The sequence below is a fragment of the Galeopterus variegatus genome, unplaced genomic scaffold, assembly GCF_000696425.1.
Source record: "Galeopterus variegatus unplaced genomic scaffold, G_variegatus-3.0.2 Scaffold3922, whole genome shotgun sequence".
Taxonomy (NCBI): Eukaryota; Metazoa; Chordata; class Mammalia; order Dermoptera; family Cynocephalidae; genus Galeopterus; species Galeopterus variegatus.
This window is the reverse complement of record NW_007730033.1, coordinates 197,302-213,153: the sequence shown is the minus strand read 5'-3', so window position 1 is coordinate 213,153 and position 15,852 is coordinate 197,302. Positions and strand designations below refer to the sequence as shown.

General features: G+C 51.2%; 1 protein-coding gene across 1 annotated transcript in view; it reads right to left on the bottom strand.

Annotated features, from left to right (window-relative positions):
• Nucleotides 1-4,921: 4,921 nt before the first annotated feature.
• Nucleotides 4,922-15,852, bottom strand: part of RALGPS1 (Ral GEF with PH domain and SH3 binding motif 1) — a gene marked incomplete at its 5' end in the record, with an annotated part of 190,613 nt that continues 179,682 nt past the window's right edge. Inside the window, 3 exons of the mRNA XM_008586283.1 lie at nt 4,922-5,051; nt 7,361-7,518; nt 8,925-9,051. Coding sequence (XP_008584505.1) covers nt 4,996-5,051; nt 7,361-7,518; nt 8,925-9,051 — 341 coding nt within the window. The remainder of the gene's footprint in view (nt 5,052-7,360; nt 7,519-8,924; nt 9,052-15,852) is intronic.

Genomic DNA, 15,852 nt, shown 5'->3' with positions numbered 1-15,852 from the left:
GTTCCCTGCTGTGTCCCACCCCTCCAGGGAAGGCAGAGGAACATGCTCTGCTTCACAGAGTGCTGGGCACAGTCCCCTCCCTTTCTCTTCTCCCTCCCTCTAGGGGGGTTTCCTCTGACTGCTGGGCCCTCCAAGGACCCCGCTGCTCCCTAGTCTTCCCACCCCTGTATTCTGGTCTGGCTCTCACATGAGAAGGCCCTTCCATGGCCTGCTGATGTCAGACTAGGGAAGACTGACAGCTGGGTGTGTTGGAATGAGCTTTGTGACACACTTTCTTATTTCATGTCTTAAAAACTGATCAGTAATCATTTCTGATTACATCTTTTTTTAAAAAGTTAAGTGTTAATTGCTTTTCTGGGTAGAAAAGAAACATTTACCCATTGTGGAAAACTTGGAGAATACAGGGAAAAAACCCCACAAAACCCACTTGATAACCCTAAACCCAGAGGTAATCAAGCTGAGTGATATTGTATATTTCCATACATACATATGTGTTCACCTTTACAACCCATTTTGTTCCTCTTTTAAAAAAATTAAAAACCTCATTTAAAATATTTTAACTCTTAGGCTGATATTCTTATTTTCACCTTAGTGCTGACACTTGTTTTCCAAAGTAGGCATGGGGTGTGTTGGAATGAGCTTTGTGACACACTTTCTTATTTCATGTCTTAAAAACTGATCAGTAATCATTTCTGATTACATCTTTTTTAAAAAAGTTAAGTGTTAATTGCTTTTCTGGGTAGAAAAGAAACATTTACCCATTGTGGAAAACTTGGAGAATACAGGGAAAAAACCCCACAAAACCCACTTGATAACCCTAAACCCAGAGGTAATCAAGCTGAGTGATATTGTATATTTCCATACATACATATGTGTTCACCTTTACAACCCATTTTGTTCCTCTTTTAAAAAAATTAAAAACCTCATTTAAAATATTTTAACTCTTAGGCTGATATTCTTATTTTCACCTTAGTGCTGACACTTGTTTTCCAAAGTAGGCATAAGAAAGCACCTGTTACCTCCTGACTAAAGTGCTCTTCCCCCCTTGCTTCTGAGGAGCCTGTGGCTTGCTGGAGACCACCCGGCACAAGCCCAGTCCCCACTTTCCACCTAAGTGAGCACTTGCTGACTAAATAAATAAAATATTTTAACTCTTAGGCTGATATTCTTATTTTCACCTTAGTGCTGACACTTGTTTTCCAAAGTAGGCATAAGAAAGCACCTGTTACCTCCTGACTAAAGTGCTCTTCCCCCCTTGCTTCTGAGGAGCCTGTGGCTTGCTGGAGACCACCCGGCACAAGCCCAGTCCCCACTTTCCACCTAAGTGAGCACTTGCTGACAGTGCCTTCCAGGGCCGCTTTGCTCCTGGGGAAGCAGAGTGTGTTGCGGGCTCTCCTCCACCTCTGTCCCCACACTCCGGGGCACTGAGTGAGGAAGGAAAGCGTCAGGTCAGGGACGTTAGGTGGAGCAGGCCCACCCTTGCCCACGGCTTTCTGGTGCTTGATGGCCCTGGCCCAGGACTGCCGCCCTGTCCTTATTCTGGGCCCTGAGGATAGGCAAGGGTCTTTAGGGCTGCCTGGGAGCTGAGAAATGACCAACGAACACCTCTCTGGGCCGGGCTGCCCTCGCCAGCCCCACAGGCCCCGTGACCTTGCTGGGGCTGACGTGGATGAAGGGACAGGAGGACAAAGAGCAGCAGCAGGAGGTCCTCTTTGCTCCCTGCCTTCACTCCACAGTCCCAACAAGAACAGTGGTTGGTGCCTGTGACTACCCCCCACCTAACCTGGCCTGTCCTCATAGGGAACTGCATGGTGGGTCCATGGGGTGCAGTGGGCACCAGTGTGGCACTCTTTAAGGCTGGCCACCTTGGGGACACACTGGGCCCATGTAGCCTGAACTCTGGCTGCCACCCAGGGACCACCTTTGGGCTAAGACGTCCATGTGTGTAACTCCGGGAAGGCAAACTCACAAGACAGGGCCAAATGATCCCACCCTTGGCCGGACAACAGAAACCTTCCTGTCTGCTTGTTCACACTGGCGTCAGTGGAGCTTAAGAGGTGCCCTCAAACCAGCGGAGGTATGTGTGGTGTGGGATCACTGGCCAGGGTCTCCCTGCCCTTCATCCTGGTATTGGCTCCATTTCTCATCCTGGCCTGGGCCGAGCTACTTACCAGGGTTGGGGCTGGTGGGCGAGTCAGATGTCAATAGGGACATCTTCCAAAGCAGCTGGCCTCCTGCTCCCCTCAGCAAGGAGGGGCTGGGCCAGGCGCTAGGTCCTGAGAGCATGAGAGACAGGACATCCCCCCTGCAGGGCTGTTCGAAGGCTGCTGGAATCAGGGTTGAGCATCTGCACAGATGGGCCAGCATGAGACCAGTGCTCATGGGAGACCCCACCCAAAAAGTGTCTACCATAGATGTTCCGGTGGATAGTGACCTAAATGCCACAAAATGCTGCAGCTTACAGCGCTCGTGACTGAGCTGTGTACAACACCACCTTCCTGGGGCAAGGCCTTCTCTCTCACCATCTGCCTTCCTGGTAGCCCATCTCAGTCCTGGGCACTTAGCAGGAACCATATCTGCTACACCCTCAGAAACTAGCATAGTGTCTGGCAGGGAGCGGTTGTCAATAAGCAGCTATTGAATGAATAAATGAACACATGGGTGAATGAAGGGATGAACGAGTGAAAGAAGGAACAGATGAACAAATAGGTGCAGGTTTGGTTGCTATTCAGGATCTTGGCACTGTGCCCAAGTTTCACGTGTGATGTTGTCTCACTGGCCTGTAGCCAGGGAACATGCTGGCTTGCCTATAAGCCCCCCTCCTTGGATGTCCCCAAGAGTCCCCTGAATGGTGCTGAGAGTTCTGCAGTCTGCCCCTTGTGCCATTCTGGTACTCCTCCCCCCTGGTGGGGTGGCTCCCAGAGCAAGAGCAGCTGGGCCCATTTGCCTGAGCAACCCAAATTGGAAAAGGGCAAATGTCCCTCCAGGAGTCCTGGGGTGGGGGCAGACAGACTCTGAGAGCTCATGGCATCATTACTCCCCCTGCCAGCCCTCCATGTTGGGTTTCACAGACAGAATGACTGAGCGACATCAGGCCAGCGTCTGGCCGAGGTGTGGGGCAGCAATGAAGAGGTGGGCTCAGTGGTCAGGACGTGAATTTGGGTCAGCTCTGCCCATGCCAAATGAGTGTGAAACAGGCAAGTGACATCGCCTCTCTGAGCCTTGCTTTCCACATGTGTAAGACGGGGACAGTCTGAACAGCTACTGGGTAGGACTGCAAAGGATTCAGTGAGTCCAGGCACGTAAAGCACCAAGACAGTGCCTGGCACACATGCAATGCTCAACAAGGACCACTAATCATCAGACAGTACCTCTACCCTGTGAGGAGCTGCTAGGCAGGATCCACCTCTTCTCTGATCATTTTACGATTATGGTGACTGAGAAGACAGGTGTGTATGTGTGTGAGCGTGTGTGCATGCACATGTGTGAGTGTATGTGTTGTGAGAGTGTATGTACATGCATTCATGTGTATGTGCATGTGTGTGTACATGTCCACATAAGTATGAAGGCGTATGTGAGTGCACCTGTGAGAGTGCGCATGTGTATGTGTAAAACTGTACATGCATAAGTGTGAGAGTGTTGAGTGTTTAGTGTGTGCATATGTACATGTGAGTGTGTTATTGTGTATGTGCATGTGTACATGTGGGTGCATGTAACTGTGAGGGAGTATGCATGTGTGTGTGTGAGAGTGTATAAACAAGTGTGTACATGATAGTTTGTAACTGCGTGTACATGTGTGCATGTAAGAGAGTAACTGTGAGTATGCATGTGTGTGAGAGTGTATAAAGTGCATAAACAAGTGTGTACATGATAGTGTGTAACTGTGTGTACATGTGTGCATGTAAGAGAGTGTGAGTATGCATGTGTGTGTGTGAGAGTGTATAAACAAGTGTGTACATGATAGTGTGTAACTGCGTGTACATGTGTGCATGTAAGAGAGTAACTGTGAGTATGCATGTGTGTTTAACTTAGTGCATGTGTATGTGAGAGCGTGCGTAACTGAGTGTGTGTACCACGAGAGTGTATGTAACTGTGAGTGTGTATGTGTGTGTATGTGTTAACTTAGTGCATGTGTATGTGAGAGCGTGTGTAACTGAGTGTGTGTACCACGAGAGTGTATGTAACTGTGAGTGTGTATGTGTGTGTATGTGTGACTGTGTGTGTACACATGTTTGCATGTACAGGCCCCTGGACGCTGGTGGAGGGCCACCCTGAAGGACAGTGCAAACCTGCCTTTCCCGAACATTCTGTGTGCCTGGATTTCCCCTGCCTCCCCTAGGATCTTGAGTCATCACGATGCCTGTCATCTCTGGCAGCCAGGGCTGTGGGAGCACCCCATTCATGACATTCCCTGTCTTCGTAGAGCCCACTGGCACATGAAAGCATCAGTACGTGGAGTACGTGTGATGGGTAGGTCCTGAGTGGGAGGCCTCATGCCCACGGCAGACAGGCTCACTGCAGGGAGGCAAATCCTGGGCTGAGGGGTCCATAAGGGTGTGTGGCAGCTGTAGCTCTTCCCTGGCAGTGTCTAGCAGGGTGGTGGTCAATGGACGCCCAAGGCCTGAGATCATGTGGGTGCAACACTCTCGGGCCCCACCAGGCGGAGCCACACGCCCATCTCAAGACTGGGCCAAGTCTCTGGCTTCCAATTTCACCCAGGCCTCCTCTTGCAGCTTAGCTGGAGGGAGAGCACTCCTGGGCTGGCTCCAGACCAGATGAGGAGTGGGCTGCTCAGAGCACGGGGGCTAGCACCCCCCACACCCATCCTGCTCTTCCACCCTCCCTCCTGGTTGGCCCTGCACCGGCCACAGAGCAGCCTGACTGAGGCCAAGTTATTGGGGTGGGTGGGGCAGGGCCATGCCTACCCAGAGCCTGACTTCAGCTCCCTAGGCCCTGAGCACCTCCCCTGGGAGGGAGGCTGCGCTGAGGCCACACTCACCTTTCCAGCCCTGAAGACATCTCTTCACTAAACTCTGAGCTCTCACTACTGCCTGGAAAAGGAACACAGATCAATGAGCACGGTGGTCTCACAGAAGAGGGGCCTGTTCTCTTGGGTCACCATGTCCAGGCCCCTAAGCTCACAGAAGTGCCAGAGAAATAGCTTCTTGACTCTGTGGGTGTCAATGTGAGTCGACGTTTTGCTGTTGCTCTTTCTGACTCTGGGAGGGTCAAGAGAACCACCCCATCCCACCGTTCCCTGGCGGGGCCACCACTCCCTTCCCGCTATCCCCAAGGGCTACAGCTGCTTGCCCACTGGCCTACTGGGATCTGGGTCCTCAGGCCTTTGTTGGACCTGGATGGGCCCCCCACAGCCTCCCTTCTGGCCCAAGTGAAGCCAAGGCTAGAACAGGCCTCACCTGTTGGGGAAGGATACCAAACGAGCACTTTTTACCCCAAGGCTCACAGCTTGACTACTCACTGGTCACAGAGCAGCTGCCAGCCTTCGACAGACACCTTAAGGGAGGGCCCCTTCAGACCCCTAGCCAGGGGATTCAGGGGCTGCGCCCCACTGCTTTGCCCTCTCTTCCTCCCTCAGGCCTGCCCCTCCCCCAAAGCCACTCCAAGGAGAGATTTTCTCCTGTCATTGGAGCATCAGGTGCGATGCTTCATACCCTCCCCCAGAGCTTGCAGGCTCTGAGCTTCAGTGTTGCTTGCCAGCAAGAGCACTAAGTCCCCTTGGAATTGGCCTGAGAAAGGCCCTCGTTACAGGGTGGGGAGGACCAGTCTGGCTGCAAACAGGGCACGTGTGCACATAGCCACTTACTCTGGGCTTTTAGCCCCAAATGGATGGACACTCTGAGACCCTGACTAGAGGGCCGGACCAAGCAGCCTTGTGACTTCCCACCTGGACACTGGACAGCACTGCATCTGACTCGGTTTTCTGCTTCGGAACAGCGAGGCCTGGACACAGGCACAGCTCAGAAAGTTTCCTGGATGTCACACAGCTGCTCTGCTGCCCAGCTGAGTGCTCTTGGGCCAGCACTTCCCAGAGGACATCCTTAGAACCCAGGTCCTGTTGGACACTCCAAGGGAAAAGGTTCCATGACCAAAGAACGTGGGAACCTGCAGACTCTGATGCCTTCTTGGGGGATTCATAACCACCCATCTGCATATCGAAGTCTCAGAAGAAACCTGCTCACCTTGTTTAACCCAGCCTTCCCCCAACATCCGGAACCCAGACCTCTTCTTCCAAGGCACACCTATGAGCCATGATGTGCTGTCCTAAGCTGTTGTATAGCCCTGACTGGGTCCAAGCAGGATGGATGGCCTCTTCTGGGGACAGAGGCAGACAGGAACTTGCTTGTCATAGACTTCTGGGGTGGGAGGCAGCTGCCCTCCTGGACACGGACTCTGAGACTGGTCTAATGTCATGGGGACGTGTGATGTGAGATTCCAGTCTGTTATTCCTATTTCCCGCCTCCCCCTCCCCACTCCCCCATGCTCCTGGGCCCTCTGCCCTATAATCCTCACCACATCAGACTCCCAGCTTAGCAACTGCCTACCCCACCACCAACCCTGGGAGGACTCCCTGTTATGGTAAGTGAACACAGATACACAGACCACAGAAGCACAGACACACTGAAAGGCAACAGCCACTAGAGTGCCCTGGGATGACAGCAGTAATGATAGGGTGGTGCCCACCTGCCCTTAGCTGATCTGTGCACTGCAGACGACAGATCTGTGACCAGAGGTCAACATTAGCCTCAGCCCTAACATCAACTACCCCCCCATCCAGCCTCAGCAGCACAGTTTCTGTCCCTTCTATTGACATAAGCACCATTTCTGGCTGATGCTCAGTTGAGCAATTTCACTCCTGAAGACCAATTTTTCATCCTCCCTACTTCTTGTTTCTCAGTGTGAAGAGAAGGACACAAGTGAGAGCCTGGTGGCCCACCCAGCTGCCATCCCCAGGCAACTTTCTGGGCTTTGCTCTGCAGGGCCCTGGGTCTTGTGGCTCCCCCAGGGACAGAAGCCCTACTATGGCAGCAGCTTGGCTGTGGAAGTTGTCAACCACTGACAGCTGGTCTCAAGCACATGTTCAGCGGTTTCTCCCACCTTCCTGCCACACTTGGAGGCTACCAACAGGATGAGGACAAAGCAGGCTCTTCATAAAGCCCGTGGAGCTGGGAAATGAAGGCTTCCCTGGCTCTGGGCAAATCCTGCAGGGAGCCACCTCTGCAGGAGGGTGAGGGGTGAGTGACAGTGCAACTGGGCATGGCATAGTGACACAAAGACAGACAGGGATCACACACTGGGCCTGTGGCCCCCCCGCCTGTCTGTGTAGGCCAGAGACGCTTACCTAGGGAGAGTCCGTTGGTGACAGCACAGGAGGAGGTGAGGGTGAGACCCCTGCGGGGACTGCGGGACTCTAGGACACTGTCGTCCAGGAGATGCCTCGCTTTCTCCGATGGGAATGTTGCACTCTTACTCTCAACTACACTCAACTGACACATCATACTGGAAATGGAAAGGAAGAAAGAAGGCAAAGCTCCATATCTACGGAGTAGCAGCACTTAACACCTGCCCCGGGGTCCTGAGCAGACGGCGCGGCTTCAGGAGAAAGGCCTCCACCCAGAGCCATGGCATAGTCCAGGCTCTGCCTCTCTCATGGCATGACCTTGAGCAAGTCACATCCTTCTTCTGAGCCTCAGTTTCTCTATCTGTCAAGTGGGGACTAACAAGACTAGCCCTGCCTATCTCCCATGATGATCACGAGGCTCAGGTGGGCAGACAGTGTGTGTGAGTGATGAGGCTGCACAAACGAGAGGCAATGGGCCATGGCCAGCATGTCTGCTTCCGGAGTGACACACACCTGGGCCAGATCCTTGCTCCAACACTTCCTCACCATTGCAAGGGACTTCATCTTGTTGAATCTCGTTGGACTCATTCTTAAAAGGTGTATAATAATAGCACTTCCCTCAGAGGCCTGCATGGGGACTCAATGAGATAATGCTTGACAGGCATGTGGCAGAGTACCTAGCACAGAGGAGGCACTGAACACTCAGAGAGCAACTCTCTTCTCCAGCCTGTGAGCTCCTCCAGGGCCAGCCTGGGCTGGGCTGAGGCTTGTGCCTTAGTAGTGGAAGGAAGGAAACAAGCAAGGAAGGAAGAAAGGAAGAGAGGGAGGAGGAAATATGGGAAGAAGGAAGGAAGGAAAAGAGGAAGAAAGGAAAAAAGGAAGAAAGGAAGGAGGGAGGGAGGAAAGGAAGGAGGGAGGAAAGGAGGGAGGAAGGAAAGATGGGAGGAGGAAAGATGGGAAGGAGGAGGAAGGTAGGAAGGGAAGGAAGGAGAGAGGGATAGATGGACTCATCTATTCAGGAGCATGTGCCCAACACCTGGGGAAAGGGCCATGGCTGCCCCCAGCCTTGCTGAGGAGCCATGCATGTCCCCTAGCCATGAGCCCCACAGGGCTGGGGAGCCAACAGGTTCACTGCTCTGCAGGCTGACTCCATGAGACACCTGACACTGCCCTGGATGACAGTCAATGGTGTCCACCGGACTCTAGGATTCTCTGTGAGTCACTAACTGATCTTTAGCAAATTTTCTGGAATCCATTGTTGCTTCCCTGATCTTCCCTACATCCTTCCTCCATTAGCTACTGAGCCTGTGACACTGTCACAGTCAGTGGCATGTGGACTATGCTGCTGCAGCCACCCCTCAGCTCTTCTGAGCCCCGGCCAGCCTACGCAGAGCAGGGCAGCCTCTGGAGAGCGCACCAGCCAAGAGGTACCATCAGTAACTCCCAGAACGGGCGGTCGGGGAAGGGACTGACTGGCTGGCAAGTAATTCCCAGCATTCTTTTGCCCACACCCCATGCGTGGCCCAGTCTGAAGCCCTGGGGGAGGGCTTGCTCAGTCACCCACTTGTTGCCCAGGCTGTGGCTTTTCCTGTGTCTGGGGACTGGAGGTGTGGGGAGGCTGCCAGCAACAGATGCATCAGGACAGGTGGGTCTCCGGCTGAACCTTGCAGAACTGGAGCCAGCAGAGGGGCCTGTGAACAGAGCAGAGAGAGCACGATGAGGGGGTTATGGTGGTGGGGGTGGGGGCTGTGAAGGCTGGGTCAAGGTTTGCGGGAAGCCACCTGTCCCGGCTGTCACAGGTGGAGCAGGTTCATACAAGCCCCCCCACCCCCTGTAGCTTCCTGTTCATTAGATACTGACTCCTCCCTCCCAACATAATTAACTCCCAAGGCTGAAAACCAACTGTCAGGACAGCCAGTGTCCTGCTATGCACAGTGCCCTTTGACTGGGTAGCCCCACTGGCTAATACAGAGCCGAAGGAAGAGTGCCATGTGTGGACGTGGGGATCAGCAATCTGGCCCCATTTCCCCAAGGCATGACTTCTATGAGGCCACCCAGCTGGTGAGTGACAAAGTTGAGACTTTAATGTATGTCCTCTGACTCCAAGCCCATGCCCTAACCCCTGAGCCCTTATACAGCCACTTTCTGTTCTCTACCCACTTATTCAGCAAAAAGGGACTCAGCACAGCAGGACAGACAAGGTTCAGACCCCAGGTCTGGGATCTATCTGGGGGACCTTGGACAGGTTACTTAATTTACTCCTCGAGCCTCTCATCTTGAGTTTCCTCATCTGAAAAATGGGAAAGATTCGATTCGCCTTGCAGGTGGTTGGGGGGGGGGTTGGTGAGGTAGCTTACGTAGACTTTCCAGTTAGCACTCATACTTATTTTATTATGGTAACTATTACCATGTCCTTCTCAATCCAGTTACGGGACCAAAAGGAGGTCATCAGAGTTGAGGAGTTGGGAGTCACAAACCCCAATGAGCACAATACGCAGAGGCTGAGGCAGAACCCTTCATGCTGGCCACGTCCTCAGCTATGTTTTGAGGAATGCAGCCCTGACCACTTTTGCACGCTTTAGTTTTTGTGTCTTGGGAAGGGAGGTCTTTGAGGAAGGTGACCCCAGATGCTAGCCTTGTCCTAGCTATCAGGGCCAGACACTGGTGGCGGGGGCCAGGGCTTTCCCAGAGGGGCTTTGCCAGTGTCTGCAGAACACATGAAAAGCAGAGCAAATCAAGGGGCTGCTGCCTGGCCATGCTGGGGAACTTTCCCTGGGATCTGTAAAGCCCGAGGCCCAGCCAGAGACCCATATCTCCACCACAAGATCCTACAGGTACACAAGTGGCATAAGGGTCTCCATGTCCTCCAGCCTGCTTGTGTCATACTTATTTTAACATCCAAAATAGTGGCCCCCATTCTCAGCCTGTAGACTGTGGGCAGTCTACCCTGCTCCTGGCATTTCAGAAGACTCACGAGGCAGATAGCTTACACTGTCTCTGGTTCTGAATTCTGCTGCTGGCTGAGATCTCACTTCTCGCTAGTTGTTTCACCTCCCCTTCTCTCTCCACACCCCACTGGGCACAGCACCTTCTCCTTCGTCTTCCAGGGTCCCACCGCCAATCCCTTTATTAGGCTTTGGCCAGCTTTTTCATTGTTCCCAACAACTGTTCCTGAACATCACCTCTCTCCTTAGCCCCCTGCCCAACCCCTAACTCCCCGCCCTTTCAAACAACACCACTCTCTACTTCAGGGAGAAAACTGGTTGTCAGAGTTGGCCTGTCTCACTCACACTGGCCTTTTTTGTTTTTGTTTTTGGCAGCTTGCCAGTACAGGGATTGAACCCTCAACCTTGGTGTTATCAGCACCATGCTCTAACCAACTGAACCAAGATAGATGTTAAAAGGCAGGTCATAGTCGGGGGGAAAGCATCTGTCACCCATACAACCAAAAGGAGCATTTAGATATAGAGAACTTCAAATATCAGTAAAAAAGAGACAAACCACACAGAGAAAATAGGCAAAGGATATGAAAGGGAAATTCACAAAAGAGAAAATCCGTATGACCAATAACTGTAAGGAAAGATGCTTAACCTCCCTGGTAATAATGGAAATACAAATTAGAGTAAAAATTAGATATCTTTTCACACTAGCAGACTGTAAAAAAAATAATTAGTCTGACAATATCTTGTGTTGGCTAGGATGTGGAGGAATGGGAACTCTAGTGTGGGGTGTGCACGAGTGTAAAATGTTTGGAAAGCAGTTAGCAATGCTGAGTAAAGGGGAAGATGCCATGCCTTTTTGACCCCATAATTCCAACTCTAGGCATCTACTCTAGACAGATGCTCACATATATACACAAGGAGACACATATACAAGGATGCTCAATGCAGCATTGTGTGTAACAGCAAAAAAACAGAAATAACCAACATGCCCTTCAGTATGAAAATAGAAAAGTGAGCTGCAGTTTATTCATTCAACAAATTCTACAAAGCAAAAAAAGGAAGAGAAAGAAAGAAAGAAAGAAGAAACATTGGTCTACACTATGGATAAATCATAAAGACACATGTTAAGTGGAAAGAGCAAGTTGCAAAAGAATGTTTATAGTATCATGCCGTTTATGTCACATTAAAAACCCTCAAAACAATAGTATATATGTTTATGCATAAGTATATATGTAGTAAAACACAAAAACCTGTACAAGAATGACATAAAATGCTGTCAGGACAGCAGATAACTGTAAGGAGAGGAGGGGAAGGAAGCAGGATAGTGGTGAGAGGGACTTTCCATCTGTAATGTTCTATTACTTAAAAAAAAAAAAGAAGCAAACATGGCAAAATGTTAACTGCCGTTAATATGGATGGTGGGTGCAATGGGTACTCTATGTGTTAATGGGTACTCTATGTGTTAACTACTTCATTATTTTAAGTGAGAATATTTTAAAAATAGTGGACACCTACTCTGTGTCAGGTGCTGTGCTGGGGGCTATGCTGGAACCTTCCATTTGCCCCTCTAGATCTGTCCTCCACCCTAGTCCACCTTGTGCCATGGCCCAGGGGACTGTACTGTGGGGACTGGATCAGTGTGTTCCCTGGCCCTCTGGCTCCTTGTTGGGTTAGGTCGATGGGGAGCAGGCTGGGGCACTGATTCCTCTGGCTCTCTTCCTGGGGTGTGTGGGGGTCACTCTTGAGAGGAGACAGTCTCCTCAAGCCCTGTCTGACCCAGGGTTTTGGTAACTGCTGCCTCTCTGCACTCCTGCAGGCCTGGGGGTGGTTACCATGCCCCACTATTTCTAACCCTGGGGTGCTGTGCTGTCCCTTGGGGTTCCCCTGTATGCCACCCACATCTTTGTAAGTAGCCCCGTTCTGAAACTCTTAATCTCTCAATCATCCAATTTGAGCATGCCGTCTGTTTCCTGCCTGGACCTTGTAGTGTCTTCACATTGAACCCATATGACACCCCTATATTATTAGTATTATATACATGAGGTCTGTATTATTAGTCTCAGTTCACAAATAGGATAGCAAAAGCTCAGTGGGGTAGTGTCTTCACATTGAACCCATATGACACCCCTATATTATTAGTATTATATACATGAGGTCTGTATTATTAGTCTCAGTTCACAAATAGGATAGCAAAAGCTCAGTGGGGTAAGCATCAAGGACATTGAACTGGCTGGCAATGGAATCAGGTTCCAGTCTAGGCCTTGTGAATCTATGGAGTGGACATCTGGGACCACCTGCCCAGCACCTTCTCCTCCAACTGATGGAGTTACAGAAGAGTCCAATGCCAGTCCAATGGGGCCTTGCCCCTCCCAACCCCCAGCCCCAGCTGACTGGGTGGACACCTTCCACAGGATTTTTAGATTTGAGCTGAGAAAGCACTCGAGGGCAGTCTCTTTTTGGTGGATGAAAAAGAAAACCTAGACACTATTGAAGGCCATCTTTCCCTGCTTTTGAGAATGAAGCTGGTCTGTGGTGACAGAAAAAGAAAGTGACTCACAGAGTAAGGCCAAAAAAGTGAAGAAAGTCCTGTTTCTGTCGTTTCTGAAGCCCAGTGCCTCCCTGCCCTTCCCTGGCCTGGCTTTTGAGCCCTCCTTGGATTCTGGCTTCCCTTTTGGACGAAGCCAGCCAGAGTCTGTCTCTGTTAATACAACTCAAAGAACCTTAACAAAGAGACCCCACCACACCACACCACCTCTTAGTGCAGCTGCCTGCGCAACTGACCCAGCCTGGTGGTAGGAGAGAGGGAAGGCTGTCTGAGGTCCCAGTATCTGCTTTCAGATGGCATCTCAAGAACAGGTTATGACAGACCAACCCATAATAATGGAGCGAGAGAGGCATGAGCCTAAAGCAAATGTTCTTGGTCTGGACTTCACGAATCCAGAGGAGTTCTGTGGAAGGCCTCTGAAGAGTGTGGTAGAGGACTGAAGCTGTATCTAAGCTTTTCTATGTGTGCCTTTTCCTGGTGAGGGGTTCCATGCTGTCACTGGTTTCTTTGAGGCACTAATTCTAACCCAGGGAATGTAACAGAACCATCTGGAGAGATGCTAAAAACAGTTTCTTGGGCTAATTCCTGGAGATTCTGATTTTATTGGCTGCAGGGGGTCTGGGCATCGTAGTCTGCAAAAGCTTTCCAGGTGACCTTGAAGTGCTCCTCTTGGGAAGAATCTCTGTTCAAAATGCTGGCACAGAAGCAGGCTCTGTCCTGGAGGAAATGTCCCGTGCAGTTGCTTCAGAGAGGCAAAGGGAGAATGAAAACCATCCTGTTTTGTTTTGGTTTTGCACAAACTGCTAGAGAAATGTGTAGAGGGTGGACCTCCCCTTGTTTATCAGCAGCCGTGTGTCAGGGATTACAATCTCCCCGCCTGAGTCACTCTGGCTCCCACCCTTGTTCAGAAAAGTTTTCTGAAGATCAAATTGCATCCTCTCGTGTGGTTTGAAGTAGAATCCAAGACTACCTGGTAGTGCAGTACTAATAACAATGATGCTAATTATGATTCAATGTTACGCACCTGGCACTGTGCTTTATGTATGACTGTGCCAAAATACTTGAGGTGGGAACACTTAGTAAACCCATTTTACAGATAAGAAGGCAGGGCTTATAGATCTACTTCATGCAGAACTTGAACCCAGGTGTGCAGCACTCAACGGTGGTGGGGGGGGAACTCTAGCTGTTCGAAGGTCAGGCACTGGTTGGAACATGAGGAAGGAGGAACACAGTGACCACACTTGAGGTGATCTGGTAAGCAGGAAGCACTCTCTCCAGGACATCTGTAAAGGGTAAGACCCACTTGCTACTCTTGAGGAAGGGAAGGTGTAGGGGACTACCATCTATTGTGCACCGACTGTGCAAGTCTTGTATGAACACTTCAATGTCCTATTTCATTGGCTCCTATGCAGTTGGTACTGCATTATCATCACCATTTTAAAGGGAGGCTCAGAGGCATAGCACGGTCACATGGCTAGAGGGGTGCTGCCTTTGTCCCCTTCCCTTACTGGGCCATGCAGTGAGAGCTTGGATACTCCGAGGCTCTGCTGGCCACTTCCTTGGGTCCCTTCAGCCCTGCTTGACTCCTTTTTCCATCTGTCTCCATGTGCTTCCTGCCTCCTGGCTCTGATTCCCACTTTGTCTCTCCCAAAGCCTCTGAACTTGCCCTTGGTCTCTTCCATTTAACTCTTGATTCTCCCCCCAGGACTAGGCTGGATCCACCCTCCTCTTCTTTCTGTTTTGGATGGCCTTGAGAGGCATGCCTGGCTTCAGATGCCCCTTGACCCAGCTGGGGGAAGGGTGGGAGCCCAGCAGAAGAGCCCGCGGTCTCCCTGGGCCCACTTTCAAAGCTGCTGTTGCTCTCCCTGCCCTGGGTCTCAGCCACTTCCCTCCCCTGCATTGTTGACCAACAGCCTGGGTCTGATGCGGAAGCAGAGGAATTTCCACTCAGCTGGGACCCAGGGCTGGGGGGCCTCTCTGCCAGTAAGTGACACCCTCTGCTACCAAAAGGTCTCATGTTCCTGCCCCGCCATGCCTGGGGTGGCCACCACGTGACAGAGCCAGGGACACATGTCTTCTGGAACCATTGCTGAGCTGGGCGGCTCGCAAGTTTGTTTCTCCATGTCCTTGGGGGAGGGGCAGGGGTGTGGGTGGTGACAACAGGCTGGAGCTCTGTGCTTGCTTAGTAGAGTGTAGTAGTCCCTGCTGCCCGGCCCGATATGGCACGGACAGCTGGAAAAACTGACCATGTGGCTTGACTATCTCAGAGCATTGCTCTATTTTTCCTCAGCATAATTTTTCCATGAATAATCTTTAAAGCTCTTTAAGTGGCCATTTCTTGCAGTTTTATTGGAACATATGAGAACTGACAGTCTCTGTGGGGAACGAGATATCTTGCTGGAAAAAAAAATCTGTTTTTTATTACATTTCTCTTAAGAAACCAACAAGCTGCCCAACAGACCACTCATTGATTGGAAGAGAAAAGAGCATGGGGCCTTCTAATAACAGCTGAGGAGTGGACAGGATGGAGTGTGACGAGCAGAGATGGCAAAGGACTCGGGATCCAGGGGCAGACAGGCCTGGGCTCCCACCTGTGTCTGTCACTTGCAGGCTGAGTGACCTCGGGCAAGTCACCTCAGACCTCTGAACCTGAATTCTACATCAGCAAAACAGGAATAGTGACCCTGATCTTGCAGCCTCCCTGAGAAGCATAAACCTTACAAGGTCCCTCACGCTTTCATATAACAAACATTTACTGAGCCCCAACCTTGGGCCTGCCCCTGGGCCAGGTGCTGAAGATACAACACTGGATTACAAAGATTATGTTCTGCCTTCATGGAGTTTACAGTCACGCGGGGGAGACAGATGAGTAAACAGGTCACCACACCCAGGAGAGACACATGCTTTGGCAGGAGAATAATAGTGGTAATAAAAACTGTAATAGGGGCCAGCCCGGTGGCGCACTGCTACAGTGCGCCACTTGGGAGCGCAGTGGCGCTCCCGCC